The sequence below is a fragment of the Cetorhinus maximus genome, chromosome 9, assembly GCF_964194155.1.
Source record: "Cetorhinus maximus chromosome 9, sCetMax3.hap1.1, whole genome shotgun sequence".
Taxonomy (NCBI): Eukaryota; Metazoa; Chordata; class Chondrichthyes; order Lamniformes; family Cetorhinidae; genus Cetorhinus; species Cetorhinus maximus.
Window position 1 is genome coordinate 109,960,317 of NC_135887.1, and position 15,445 is coordinate 109,975,761.

General features: G+C 41.6%; 1 protein-coding gene across 3 annotated transcripts in view; it reads right to left on the reverse strand.

Moving 5' to 3' along the window:
* Positions 1-889: 889 nt before the first annotated feature.
* Positions 890-15,445, reverse strand: part of phrf1 (PHD and ring finger domains 1) — a 97,953-nt gene continuing 83,397 nt past the window's right edge. For 2 of the 3 annotated variants that reach the window (XM_078549329.1, XM_078549331.1), the window contains 2 exons: positions 7,206-7,334; positions 890-6,173 (listed from right to left, as the gene is read on the reverse strand). In XM_078549329.1, coding sequence (XP_078405455.1) covers positions 6,021-6,173; positions 7,206-7,334 — 282 coding nt within the window. In that variant the 3' untranslated portion in view covers positions 890-6,020. Of the gene's footprint in view, positions 6,174-7,205; positions 7,335-15,445 lie in introns of those variants that run through there. The other variant, XM_078549330.1, reaches the window with a different exon arrangement.

Genomic DNA, 15,445 nt, shown 5'->3' on the forward strand with positions numbered 1-15,445 from the left:
GTTCTCTGGTTCTCAACCCTCTGTCAATGGGAACAGTTTCTCCCTAACTACGTTGTCTAGATGCCTCATGATTTTGAATACCTCTATCATATTTCTGCTCAATCTGCTTTTTGCTGAGAACAACCCCAGCTTTACAATCTATCCACAAAACTGAAGTCCCTCATCTCAATTTGCATAAATCTTTTCTGCATCCTCTTATGCCTTCACATCCTTCCTAAACTGCCATGCCCAGAATTGTTTTTTTTTTCCTTTTCAAGTGATTATCCAGTTCCGTTTGGAAAGTTATTATTGAATCTTTCACCTTTCTTTCAGGCAGAACATTCCAGATCATAACAACTTGTTGCATAAAAAAATTCTACCATCCTAGTTTTTTTGTTGCCAACTATCTTAAATCTGTGTCCTCTGGTTATTGATCCACTTACCAATACCCCCCATAATCTCCGCTCTGAGAACAATTTTCCACATAACAGAAGCTCCTCATCCCTGGTCATTATGTTCCCACAAAAAGTGAGATTTAAGTGTGCAAGAATATAATGAAGTGCAATGACTACAATCCAAAGTTGGTCATTGTTGTGTGAAAGAATACATCCCAAAATATTTCAGTCAGGGGTCTGTGCTCATTTAATTGATCACTGTCATGATGACAATAGGGACATCACAGAGCGCCCCAGCAACCTAGGTTAGCAAGGACTTGTTTCTTTATGATGCCATGTTGAGGCGTAGAGACGTGAAGCAGGCTCAGCAGTGATGCCTTTCACAGTCAAAAAGCCCACCAAAATCATCCAAGCTCAAAAACTTTAAAGTAAGGCAACTTAGATATGTACCCAGCATGAGTAAGTGACTTCAGCTAAAAGGAAAGTTGTTTCAAATAAATTGCTCTAGCCTCAAAAAAGAGAACAGCACATTTTACATAGAAGTAATGATAAACATAAACACTGAACTATGGCACTAGTCCCCACGTTAGTGAGGATTTTACAGGGTCAAGTGGGCTGGGTGTATTTTTGTCCTGTCCGAATTCAATGCCTAGGTCATAGTAGTGGTTGATCTGGTTTGATACCAGAGTGACTTGCTAATTCTCTCCAGAGGTAGTTAGAATGAAGATTAGTGTGGGACAGGAGTCACATATGGGCCAGGCCAAGGCAGGAGGATTCCCTCTCTAAAGAGCAGGCATGTTCTGCCCAGTGTCCTGGCTGATAATTATCCCTCAACCAACATCATTAAAACAGATTATCTGGTGATATCTCAATGCTACTCATGGGGTCCTGCTGTGCTGTAAATTCACTTGTCGTGTTTCCTACATTCCAACAGTGGCTGCACATCAAAAGTACTTAGTTGGTAGTAAAACACTTTAGGGCATCAGTGAAGCTGTTGAATTATCAGGAACCAGCTGTGTTTTTCTGATAATTCAACAGCTTCACTGAGACCAGCTTTTCATCCTTTGGGTTTAAAAAATGAGCCCTTCACCTTAAAAATCACCAATGGGAGAGTCTACAACTCCTGACTGCAAAAACAGATCCCGCTCTTTTAAAAAAAGTTTCAGCTCTTCCAGCAGAATTAAACAGATTCCTCCAACTACCACTGAGAAGCCGATACATCAGAGTATTTAATTAGTTCTGAGCTGTATCAAATTGTGCCACTGCAGCAAGTGTCCTGCAACAACCCTCGCTCAGTGCTGGAAATAGCACTGCGAAATCCTGGGACTCTATCCAGTAAGCACTCTCGCTATGACCCAAAGTGAAGTAACAAGCAGACAAAACAGAAGCCTTAAAATGGGAATTTGCAGCAACACAGCAGATCCCAAAGCCTCTGCAATTAATAAATCAGAAAACTCAAATCTCCATTTTGGGTGAAATGTGGTTTGAGTTAGAGGGCAGAAATCTAGTAGTGGAAAGATTAGAAATTATTTTTACTTAAAGAATTATTACAGCACGTGGGGTGGGGTGGAGGCATGATGAAGCACAATCCATTATAGCTTTTTGAAGGAAAATCACAAAATATGAGGATAAGGTAGGGAAATAGGGTTGAATTTGCTGATCTCTTCGACCAAGCTTTTGGACACCTGTCCTAATGTTTCATTATGTGGCTTGGTGTCACGAATCGCTCCTAGGAAGCACCTTGGGATGTTTTACCTTAATAGTACTATATAAATGCAAGTTGCTGTTGTTGTAGGTAGATAGCAAAAGAAATCTATGTGACTCCAGTCACACATCAACGTAATTGCCTAGCAAGCAACTTGGGTGTGTTAAACTGCTGCACAGCAACAGATCAAGAAAGCTCACCATCTTCTCAGGGAAACTAGGGATGGGCAAAAAGAAAAGCTGCTGGCTTTGCCAGCAATGCCCACATCCCAAGACTGAACATGTTAAAAAAAACGATGAACCACAATAGGACATAAAGAATTGTAATCGATGTCTGGGTTAACAGCTGTTGGAATTTAAATCAACACTTTCAACATTTTGAAACTCAAACCACTCCTTAACAATGAATCAAAGTAAACGTAGATAATGTTGAAAATTCTACTGAAAGTTTGTTTTCACACACAATGGCTAAGTCCTAAGCAGTGAATGATGAATCGATGTTTGCAAAATTATTGGAGGTAAAAATTTTAAATGCCTCAATTGTCCACACTGCGAATTCCCTACACCATGAGTGAAAATAAGAAAGCAAATTCCAAGACTGTTAAAATACTTTGATTCTTTTTCTTTTTCAAACATGTCAAAAAATAGTTTGCAACTCACTCAGAACTGTCTGATCAGACTACTGTTGAAGTCTTTTGCTCCTAGTTCACTACTGTGTGTTCCTGATGTGTGGATTAAGCAAGCTCGCTAAGGATGGCAATTTTTTTTTTTAAGTGCACAGAGAAAGCTGATAGTCCCAAAACCTCATCACTCGGTGTTGGTAAATCTATAAACAGTAAATTACAGCAACAGAGCTCCCAGCTTCCAAGGACAAGCCAATCTGGTCATTTCTCATAGCTCATTTAGCCAACACCAAGGATTAGCCACTTTGTTGCACCATCTCTAAAGTCTTGGCACCCCCTTTACATTCCACTAACCAGTATACCACTATACAGTAGAATGCTATACATTCCACTATACAGTAGCTTCCAACTCAAATGAGAGCACTACACAACTTCAGCGTTTCGCCTGGGGGCTTTGAACTCAATTGATGCAGCATATGTAGTAGCTAACTTATCATTGTTTGGAGATGGCAAGTAATCAGCCAACATCCTAGGGTCACCTCATACCTCTCTGTATGTTGAGGGATAGTTCCAAACTCTCCTGTAGGTCTGAAGTGGCCATTCTTCACCAAGAAGATGTCGGTTGGTGGGCTATTCAATCGCAGCTGCCTCTGATCCTGTCCTCACCCAGTGATCAAGAGCAGAAACTCAGACCTGCTTATTTCTTTTTCTGCCTGATCAGTGGACACCAACCCTAGGCACAGGAAGCTCTAACTGAGGTCAGCTAACTCTGGACAGGTCAGAAACTGACCCTCCAGTGCTGGGCACCTAGCCATTGTACCGTCAGGTACACAGCATCTTTTAGCAGAAAAAAAACCCAATTAGACAAAGTATATAAGAACTAGTTAAACAGCAAGAGAGTCTTATTAGATGCTTTATCCCATTGAATTCTCCATTAGAAAAATCTCCCAATTACACCTGGATCAAAACCATTTGAATGTGAAAAATTAGAAAATGTAATGCATGCTGAAAACAAATAAATTTCCATAAAATGCAATGCCCACAGTGAGGCAGAGACTAAAGCCTTCAGTGATCAGCTGAACACAGTAGGTATAATTCAGAGGTTAACCCCAGATAAACACTCAATATTGGGCTTTCTAAAGTAAAATCGTGCTCAGTTAGTTTGATTTTACACCTCTTTAAAATAATAGACATCTCTTGTTGCCTGACTTATAAGCAATCAGAAAAGATTTGTAAATTTACCTTCACAGTTAAACAGACTAATCTTGTTTTCCCTTAAAAAGATGGAAAATGGCAAAAAGCTCATATTTCGAAACAGGAAATCTCTACTGTAACAAACGTTCAGCAATGTGGACAATACAATCAATTTCCATTAATAAAGGACCTTGAATGTAGAAAAATGATCCCAGGCCCTTCACAGAGAAGTGGAAGTAGACACTGAGCAGGCAGTGAGGGAGTTGGTATAGAAGCCCTAAAAAGCCTGGTTGTACAACCAACGTGCCAATAGGCATGTCGGAAGTTAGTGCAGAAGAGATGAAAAGAGTAGAATTCTGAACCAGTTAAAGTTTATGGTAGATATAGCTAGCAAAATAAATGTTGGACTTAATCAACTATTCCATTTGCTTTGTCGATTTTAAATACAAACTAGTAATTTATGGGCTGGCACTCTTAAAATAACCATGAAAAATCCAACTGGTTCACCAATGAGGAAAGGTCATTTGTGAGCAGTTACCAATGTAAGTCAGTCCCGAAACATTAACTCTGTTTCTCTCTCTACTGAGCCTGCCAGACCTGCCGAGTATTTCCAGCATTTTGTGCTTTTATTTCAGATTTGCAGCATCTGCAGTACTTTGCTTTGGTTAACTAATGCCCTTCAGGGAAAGGAAACTGTCATCCCATAGCTGACACGTGACTCCAGTCCCACACAATATGGCTGACAATTAAGCCACTCAGTTGTCAGGGCAACTAAGGATGAGTAAAAAAATAATGACCACATCCTGAGATAATTTTAAAAATGCTATATTCAGAGAACATGATAGAGTTGTAGAAATCTGGAAACTCTGTCCCAAAAAGCTGTGGAAGCTGGGCAACAATTTGAGCCTTCAAGACTGAGAGATATGATGTTTTTGGGGTTTGGGTATTGAAGGACTTGAAACAATGGCATGTAAATGGAGTTGAGATCTAGATCAGCCACGAATGGCTTCATATTCCTGTGTAGCAGGCTTAACGGGCTAAGTGGCCTCTTACTATTTCTGTGTAACAGGTCTGACAGGCTGAACTGCCTCCTTCTGCTCCTGTGTAACAGGCTCAAGGGATGAATCGCCTCCTCCTGTTCCTGTGCGATAAGTCTGAGGGCCTTAATGGCCTCCTCCTGTTTCTCAGTAACAGACTCGAGGAGCTGACTGGTCTCCTCTTGTTCCTGTGATTCTAATGTTACGAAAATCTGAAGTCCCAGGACCATTTCCTGTTGTGTTAAAGCAACAGGTGACTATTTCCCTTAAGTCGCAAGAAATTTGGGATGAGTGTTTAGCATGGGGTTTCTGTGCGTTGTTATTCTAACTTTAGTCAGGGTTTGTGCAAGCACAGGGCAAACAGAAAGAATAAACCCAGGATGAATACCATTTACAGTGCATTTTATCATCACAAACCCATAATTATTCATACTGGAGGGGGGTGGGGGGGCAGGGGGGAGGAAAAAAACACTCCATTTCTCTGACAAATGAATTATTTGAATATTATTTACAGCAATAAAAGATGCAAATATGGCTTTTAAATTATAATTTATGACAAGCAGTTTAGAGCACTGATGATCCTTTTTGCAGATTTTGATAAGCCAAAATATGTTATGATTTACCCAGAAACGAGTAACCTAAAAAATAGAAAGACTGTTTGAAAAAAGTGACCAATGTTTTATAAACCCGAGTTATTTAGACTTTTACCTTTTATAGGCACAATCAGACTGACTAAACGGAGCTTCAAGTATTCAATTGATCTTAAGTAAAGGAACATTATGCTAAAGGCAAACAATGTCTATAAACCGGATTCATGGCAGGATAGACAGTCACAGTGTGAAATTTTGTTCTATTGTACAAAAGAAAAGAGAACAGGCAGGAAATTTCCAGTTGAAGATCTTCTAGCCTTTTTTTCCTTTCTCCCAGGCGCATTTATACATTGACTGACGATACCATGAAATATAAAGTGTCTCGGTGCTGCAGCCAACATTGCCCTGTTTGAATTGGTCTTGGAGTGTCCTCCACATTCACAGGAGAAACCGTACAATGAACCAAAGTTGGTATTGTCCTTGCAGGTTTCATGCATTTCAGCTTGCTTCCGGCTTTGCCTCTGTTTCTTTGTTGCTTTCTCCCTCTGCTCCTTTCTTGTATTTCCTGATGTGTTTGTATTTCTCTACATAACCTTTCACAAGGTTAGCAACTTTGACCGGGTTAATTTCACCACTCTTGCTGTGGCAGATCTGTAGCATGACATAAAAAAAGGCCACATCTTTCAAATTTTGTGTTAAAACATTCCTTCTAACTCCGTACCCAACATCTCCAACTCTTTCTGTTGCACTAATTTGCCTATTCATTTTCAGTGCACTACCTTGGCTTAGCTGATAGCACTTGCAATTGAGTCAAAAATTTGTGGATTCAGGCCTCAATTCAGGGCTTCAGCCCATAATCTAGACTAGCACTCCGGTGCAGTACTGAGGGAGTGCTCTTTTGGATGCAAGTTAAACAAAGGCTGTCTTCTCCTGCTATTGTGGTATAAAAGATCCTGTAGCAGCAAAATAACCCAGAGGGATTTCCCCTTCACCTAGTACCACACGTTAGCTGTTTATGGGGCCTTGCTGTATGTAAATTGTCTACCATGTCATCTCGCATAACAACAGTCACAGCACTTCAAAAATAACTCACTGGCTTAATATGACTGCACATGTGGAATGAAGGACAAAAGTAGCATGGTTTAGAAGCAGAATTCATTTACTGCCCATCCCTAGTTGCCCTAGAAGGTGATTGTGAGCCTTCTTGAACTGCTGCTGGTTTGATACGACTGAGTGACTTGCTGGGTCACTTCAGAGCACATTTAAGAGTCTTGGTCGTTGAAGTGGGACTGGAGTCACATACAGGCCGGGTAAGGACGGCATATTTCCCTAAAGGACATTAATGAAGCAACTGGATTTTTGAGCCAGTTTGATACCTTCATGGTTACTTTTACTGACACCAGCTTTTAATTTCCAAATTCTCAAACTGCCGCAGTGGGATTTGAACTCTAGTTCTCTGGATTATTAAAACAAATTATCAGATTAGTTCAATCTTTTAACAGTGAGCAACCCCCATAGTTCAATTTCTTGACTGTCCATTGGTTGTTTTTTAATTGGCTGGATTCTACATTTAAAAACGGTGCTTCCATTTCAACTCAGCCTTTTTAAAGCAGCCTATTACTACTACACCATATCAGCACACTTGGCTATGAGGTTGCTTTAAAAATTCTATTGTGTCCTTACCTTTTGCACTGCTTTCCGTAGTATCTCTTTGTACTCTTCTTTGGTGATCTCTTTACTCTGGTAATAGGGCTTTAAAGCTAATTTGGCTTCTTCGACAGCCCTCTCCTGCACATGGAGTTTCTTTATATACTGAAATATAAACAAAATAGTTTAATGAACATTTTCTTTCTAACTGGTCATAACATTGCATTGCAGTCACTATTTATTGTAACCTAAAAGTAACTGTACATTAAACTTACTTCTGGGCTCAGAATGGTCTTGAACGTACAGCACAGAAACAGGCCATTCGGTCACTGTTTATGCTCCACATGAGTCCTTCCCACTGTATTTACTTAATCTAACTACATTAAATATATCCTTCTATTCCTTGCTCCCTCATGTATGTTATCTAGCTTCTCCTCAAGTGTAGCTATACTACTCACCTCAACCACTCCTTATGGTAGTGAGTTCCACATTCTCATCACTCTCTAGATAAAGAAAACTTTTAACATGCATATCAGTCATGGCTTAGTTGGTAGCACATTCGCCTCTGAATCACAAGGTTCAAGATTCAAGTCTCACAAAAGCACTACAATCAAGGCTTGACGTTCAATGCAGTTTTGACGGAGCATTGCATCCTTCGGGCAAGACGTTAGACTGAGGTCCCATCTGATTGCTCGGGTGGATATAAAAGATCCCATGGCACTACTTCAAAGAAAAGGAGGGGAATTCTCCCTGGTATCAAGCCAGTATTTATCCGTCAATCAACATCACAAAAACAGGTTATCTGGTCATTATCATATCTCTGTGGGAGTTTGCTGTGTGCAAATTAGCTGCTGTGTTTCCTACATTAGAACAGTGACCACACTTCAAATAGTATTTAATTGGCTGTGAAGTGCTTTGAGATGCCTGGTGGTTGTTAAAAGCATTATAAATGCAAGTCTTTCTTTCTATATTCTAGCCTATAAATTATCCAATTGGCTGACTTTGCATCCCAATGCACTTAGAATTCTGTCTGTGTTACAGAGTTGGAAATAGCCATTAACTAAAGCTGAGAAAAATTCCAAGGAGCTTCCGGACTAGGCCTAAAAGCAAAAAACTGCGGATGCTGGAAATCGAAAACAAAATCAAAAATACCTGGAAAAACTCAGGTCTGGCAGCATCTGTGGAAGGGAGCACAGTTAACATTTCGAGTCCGCATGACTCTTCAACAGAACTAAGGAAAAATAGGAAAATTTTTTCCTTAGTTCTGTTGAAGAGTCATGCGGACTCGAAACGTTAACTGTGCTCCCTTCCACAGATGCTGCCTGACCTGCTGAGTTTTTCCAGGTATTTTTGTTTTTGTTCCCGACTAGGCCTAATGCTGATGAAAATCACGCGACTAAGGCTTGGTAAACGAACTGGGCCCTCAGGAGATTCTTAATGGTGGAAAGAAAGATGGCGAGCTATCATGACAGAGTTCCAGGGAGTAGAACCATAGTGATCTAAGGCTCTGTAGTAATCATAGGGTGAACGGAGAGGTAGGAGTGGATAATTATCACGTGATGCAGGCAACACCAGCAAACCTGCCCTTTATTGCCCACCTCTGGGTGTCCTTAACTGCTGTGCTCTGTATTTAGTTAAAATGCTTCCATAAAACTGCTTGGTAGGGAGTTTTGGGATTTTGACCCAGTGATGATGAAGGGACAGCAATATATGTCATATGCAATGACCATCTGCAACAAGACAGAATCTATCACCCTTTGATATTCAATGGCATTACTAGTGCTGAGTCCCCCACTATGAACATCCTGGGTGTTACCATTGACCAGAAACTGAACTGGACTAGCCATATAAATACTGTGGCTACAAGAGCAGGTCAGAGGCTAGGAATCCTGCAACAAATGACTCAGCTCCTGATGCCCCAAAGCCTGTCCACAATCTACAAGGCACATGTCAGGAGTGTGATAGAATACTATCCCCTTACTTGACACCATCTAGGTCAAAGCAACGTGCTTGATTGGCACTCCTTCCACAAACATTCACTCCCTCCACCACCGATGCACGTAGCAGCAGTGTGTACCATCTACAAGATACATTGTAGAAACACACCAAGGCTCCTTAGACAGCACCTTCCAAACCCATAATTGCTACCATCTAGAAGGACAAGGGCAGCAGATACATGGGAACACCACCACCTGGAGGTTCCCCTCCAAGCCACTCACCATCCTGGCTTGAAAATATATCACCGTTCCTTCACTGTCGCTGGGTCAAAATCCTGGAACTCCCTCCCTTAACAGCACTGTGGGTGTACCTACACCAATGGGCTGTAGCGAGTCAAGAAAGCAGCTCACCACCAGCTTCTCAAGGGCAATTAGGGTTGGGCAATAAATGCTGGCCCAGCTAGTGATTCCCACACCCCTCCAATGAATAAAAAAAAGTCAAAGGGAACTTGCTGTCAATGATATTCTCTTGCTCTCAGAATATCAGGATAATTCTGGGATTTAGGAAGAAGGGGGTGACAATAACACTTCACAAAAATGTTTGGAGGCAGGGGAGAGACATAAACTCATCATTCTCCCTCTAAAGTGAATAATTAAACTTTCAATTTTGATTTTCACTGACAGAATAATGGAGTAAAGATTAAAGCACAGGGTATTAAAGGGAAAGCAGCGTGAATAGAGAGATGACTCATGATTAGAAAGCAGAGAGAAAAGGAAAAAATGGATATTCTTGCAGATTCTTTAAGTGTGGATAGTAGTGACTCCCAGGAATCTATGGTCAGAAATGTTCCCTCTAAGATAATGGTCACACAGCAACCCAGAATTTCCCATGCAGGCCAAACACAAATCGGCTCCTTTAAAAGGCCATACAAAAAATTTAAAGGGCTCACATACTTAAATAAAAAGACTGTGCACAACAAAAAAAATGAGCGGGAATATTGGTGGTCAGAACTATGTCGTTTGCAAATATTATAAATGATTTGGACACAAATACATGAGGAGTGGTACTGATTTTTTTTTTAATACAAAAAAAGGAGCATGCAGGAGATTGTAGAACACAAACAGGTTAGCAAGGTGAACAGATTAGGGGGAAGATTTAGCTTAGAGCAGAGAAAAAATTGGAAATACATTTTAGGATATAGAATATTGAAAGAAAGACTTGGATTTATATAACATAATTCACGATCTCAGGATCTCCCAAAAACTTGAGCCAATGAAGCACTTTTGAAATGCAGTCATTGTTGTAATGTGGGAAAAGAAGCAGCCAGTTTGTGTACAGTAAACTCCCACAAGCAACAATGAGATAAATGGCTAGGTCGTAATTGTTTTTAGGAATAAATATTGACCAGGATCTCTGCTGCTCTTCTGATTGTGCCATTGGATCTTTTACATCCACCTGAGGGGGCAGATGTGGTCTCAGCATAATGCTTCTTCCAAAAGGCAGCACCCCCAGACAGTGCAGCGCTCCCCTCAGTACTGCACCGGAAGTCTCAGAAGGCAGAGAATGCCATCACTGAGCCAAAGTTCACACTGATATAAATTATTATACCCTAAATGGTAGAAACTTGAGAAATCTGGGGTCTAGGAGGCAGATATATAGATTGTTAAACATGAGAGGACAGATATAAAATGCCACAAAATAGAAAAATTAGATTCCAGGTTTTATAAATAGGGTGCTAAATATCAAAGCAAGGCAGTGATGGTTGAACTTGTGCAGGACATTGATTTGTCCCAAAATGCAGTACTGCCTGCAATTCTGGGCACCTCATTACAGGAAGAACCTGAGAATAAGGGAAGATTCACCAATATGATATTAAAACAAAAACTAAAATCAGAAGACAAATTGTTCACAAATAATTATTACAAAAGGAACACTTTACCACAAAGCGCTTTCTTTTTAAATTCATTCTTGGGAGATGAGCATCGCTGGCAACGTGGGATTTGTACTCACATTCTCTGTTAGCCCAGGCCCTTGGATTAATAATCAAGTAGTTTAACTACTATGATGCCAGCTATTGAGACAGAAATTGTAACATAATTTAAAAAGTCGAGCATATGTCAGCTGTTCCTTCAGTGTCGCTGGGTCTGGGTCAAAATCTTGGAACGGCACTGAAGGAGCAGCTTCACCACAAAAACTGCAGCAGTTCAAGGAGGAGGTCCACCTTCATAAAGGGCAACCAAGGGTGGATAATAAATGCTGGCTGTGCCAGCGATCCCCTTATCAATTTAAAAAAGAATTTTGAAACAACAATGATAGAAGCATAATGGGTCAAATGTCCTCCTTGGCTGTAATTTCTTCAACTATATAAAGTGCAAAACTACTTTTAGCAACAGTTGAATTCATACTCCAGGCAAAGGCTATAATAAGATTGCGGAAACACAAACCAGCAAGCTCCAGAAACAATGAATGTAGTGCAAAAGGAATGTAGACAAAAAAAGAAAATGGAAGACCTGTATTTCTACAGTGCCTTTCACAACCTCAGGAAGTCCTAAAGCACTTTACAGCCAAGTACTGTTCTAAAGTGTAGTCACTGTTGTAATGTGGGAAACAAGGCAATCACAGCAAGATCCCACAAATAACAAAGTGATAATGATCTGATAATCTGTTTTAGTGATGTTAATTGAGGGAATTGGCCAGAGCATCAGGAGAATTCCCCTGCACTTCTTCAAAATGGTGTAATTAGATATTTTTTTTACATCCTGCGAGGAAAGATAGGGCCTCCGTTTAATGCCTCATCAAGAAAAGAAACTGGTGAGAAAATGCTGATTGCAGTATTTAAAAAAACATTCAGTGTAATGAAATTAAGCATGCAAGTAGAGACATTTAAGGGGTATTCGGATAGAGGTGTTTAAGATGATTAAAAGATTTGATAGGATAGATAGATAGAAACTATATTCTTTGGTGGGAGGAGTATAGAGCAAAAGGGATATGGAATATTGAAAGAAAGACTTGCATTTATATAACATAATTCATGATCTCAAGATCTCCCAACCTGAGCCAATGAAGTACATAATGTTAAAATTAGAGCCAGACCACTTAGGGGTGATGTCAGGAATCACTTCTTCACACGAAGGCTAGAGGAAATCTGGAACTCTCTCTCCAAAAAGGTGCAGATGCTGAAAATTACATAATTGAGATTAAGAGATTTTTTGTTAGGTAAGGGCTTTAACGGTTACAGAATCAAGGGTAAATGGAGTTAAGATACAGATCAGGAATGGTCTAATTGAAAATTTATGACTGAAGTGTAATAGAGCAAAAGAAACAGTAAATTAAACAGAAATTCAGGACCAATGAAAATCACCGTGACCAGTAGCAGAAATGACAATGGTGATTCTGCTTCAAGCAGTGAAATGTTAGGAGCTGGAGGAAGGAGTGAGAAATTATTCTTGAGTCAATGATATTAGAAGCAAATACTGAAATTCTCATTGCAGTGAAAAGAGAATAAAAACTTTGGAAACAGAATTAGATACAGATGCTTAATTATGCATTTATGCAGGAAATTTTTTTTAAAATGTACGAGCAGAGGATACAACTGTCATTTTAAAGACTTAAACAGGTCAAGCGGTACCCAGTTATGTATCCAAAAGATCAGACTGTCTTTGTGTATTAAGAAAAAGACCTATCTTCATTTAGAGGGACATCTTCAACTGTTAAATACGAAAAACTAATTGTCTCAGCAGAAACCCAAAGGGCTCTTACACAGGTACACGGTATTTAACGAAACAGTAGAGATGGTGTGTGTGAGTAAACAGTATGTAAAAGGATGGCATAGTAAAATTCTTGAAACCACAACTGGTGTCATACATATACTTTAAATTGTCCCAGATTTGCACTAAGTATGGTAGCGGGCGGGAAAAAGGATGTTTTATCCGCCGGACACGATGGTGGCTGTATTGTTCCAATCCCGCCTCATTAATAATGCATTCCCAGGAAACAAACCGTTTTGCTGGAGAACGGGCTCTCATTCGGCTGCCAAGCCATTACCTCACCGCTTCATCACCGTGGGCGCCATATTTAAAGTGCAGGTGCAAGAACACCCCTCAGTGCTTCCAGACAAGGACTACTGCAAAGACATGGCCCCAAAAGGAAAGAAGACTCCAGCCTCCCAGCTTAATGACGCATCCCTTGAGCGCCTTTTGGAAGCAGTGGAGGCCTGCCGTGATGCCCTCTACCCCAACTCTGGCTGCAGGAGGGCAGCAACATCACCAATCCAGCATGAGAGGCAGTGGCAGCAGTGATCAGTGTAAAGAGGACAGCCACCCAGGCAGAAAGAGGGTGAATGATCTCCGTTCTGCCAGGATAAATCACTCTTCTCATCATTCTCAACTCTCACACTCACAAACCCATCACACATCCACAGGGATCTCACTCTCTGCCAGTTCAAGGGACATCACCATTCACTCTTGCACACACAACTTCATTGTCTTCATCCCATCCATGGGACCACTCACCATCCACACAGGCCAGGCATAATTACCTGTCCTGGCAGGTGTCCTGCTTACACTCTCTCCATCTCCATTCATGCATGACAAGCAGGCATACAACAACAGGGAGAGGTCACAGAATGGTAGAGGAATGCCTGAAATCAAGTTCCTCATGGACTTTGAGGATAGAGCCATCCAGCTGGGGGCGAGGATCTGGTCTGTTCCTGTGCTGACGATGAGGTCAGCTGAGCACAACCAAGTAAGGATCCAGCAGTGCAACATCCATCAGACAACCATGCTGTGTGATGTGTCCTGTTTCACAGGCCACTGCCACGCACCAATTATCTCTCCTTGCTTTCGCAGGCACATCTGGGAAACAGCTGACAGAGTCCTCGACACAGGGCCTCCAATCAAGCCCTGAAGAAACCTCTGAAGAGGAATATAAGGGCACCTTCATTGAAGACCCATCACAGCGCTCACTCACACCCTCCACCAGCGCAGAGGCACACACTTCGGTGGGACCAAGCTTTAGGGTAGCCTCGGGATCACAATCTGGTGAGCACATCGCACTGTCTGATCCACAGCAGGTGGTGGCAGGGACTTCCCAGGTCGCTGGCACTAGGAGGACTGTTGGAGGCCAGAAATCTGCGGAGTCCGAGTCAGGTGACGAGCCTTTGGACTCGGTCACGTCTCAGTTGTTGGAGCTGCAAAGGCAAGCTCGGGAGCATTGCACTTGGTGGCAACTCATGTCCCTGTGTTGCTTGAGTGGGCAGATAAGCTACAGGCCCGACTCCAAGCATGTCAATGTGGCTGCGTCTGAACTGTTTCAGCTGCGGAGGAATGGTCACTTTATACAAGGTTTCCCTATTGTGTGACTGCTTCCCTCCCACCCACGTGCTTGTGCACTGCCATCAACTGCAGTGCAGCCCTTGCACCCGCACCCTGCCCCCCCAAGTTACCTCAACTGCAGTGCAGCCCTTGCCCCCCACCCGGCCCAAGTTGCCTCAACCGGAGGGCAGCCCTCTGCACTGCACCGCACTGTCAGCCAGCCAGGAAAAAGCGATTCGCCTGTTCCCTCGCCTGAATGCGCAGCGACTCAACCTTGAAGTCTTGAAGTCCTGGGGGAGGGGGGTTTAAAAAGATGGGTTGACGTTCACCGTTCCAACATTAAACTCAGACGGAAGTATTAGAATTTCTAGTCACTGACCTGAAGGGCTACAAGTTCAGCAGCTTTCATAAATTCATCAGATTCACTTAAAATTTTCAAGTGTTCTTTCACAGATCGAGCTCCCTGTATCCCAGGAATTACAATAGAACCACAGTCAGCTCTATTAATAGTCCACTTTGAAAAGAAAGGCCATGGACTTGTTCTGATCAGTGTTAAACTAGTATCTGTTATATAATAATTCTGCCGAGCCCTCCCGTTCCTGGGGGTACCTCATATTAAGGATGTCAAGGCCTTGGAGATGGTGCTGAAGAGATTTACTAGAATAGCAGAAATACTCAACAGATCAGTTCTCGTGAAAGGCCATCTTGACCTGAAACATTAACTCTGTTTCTCGCCACAGATGCTGCCTGGTCTGCTGAGTACTCCAGCATTTTTGTTTTTACTTCATATTCCCAGCATCGGCAGTATTTTGCTTTTGTTTTTACTAGAATGGTATCAGGGATGAGGGGCTTTAAGAGAGACTGCAGAAGTTGTGATGGTTCTCTTCAGAGCACAGAAGGCTAAGAGAAGGTTTACAGAGGTGTTCAAAATTCTGAATAATGAGAAACTCTCCAATGGCAGAAGGGTCAGTAAATAGAGATTTACAGATTTCAAGTGATTGGCTAAAGAACCTGAGGTGACATATG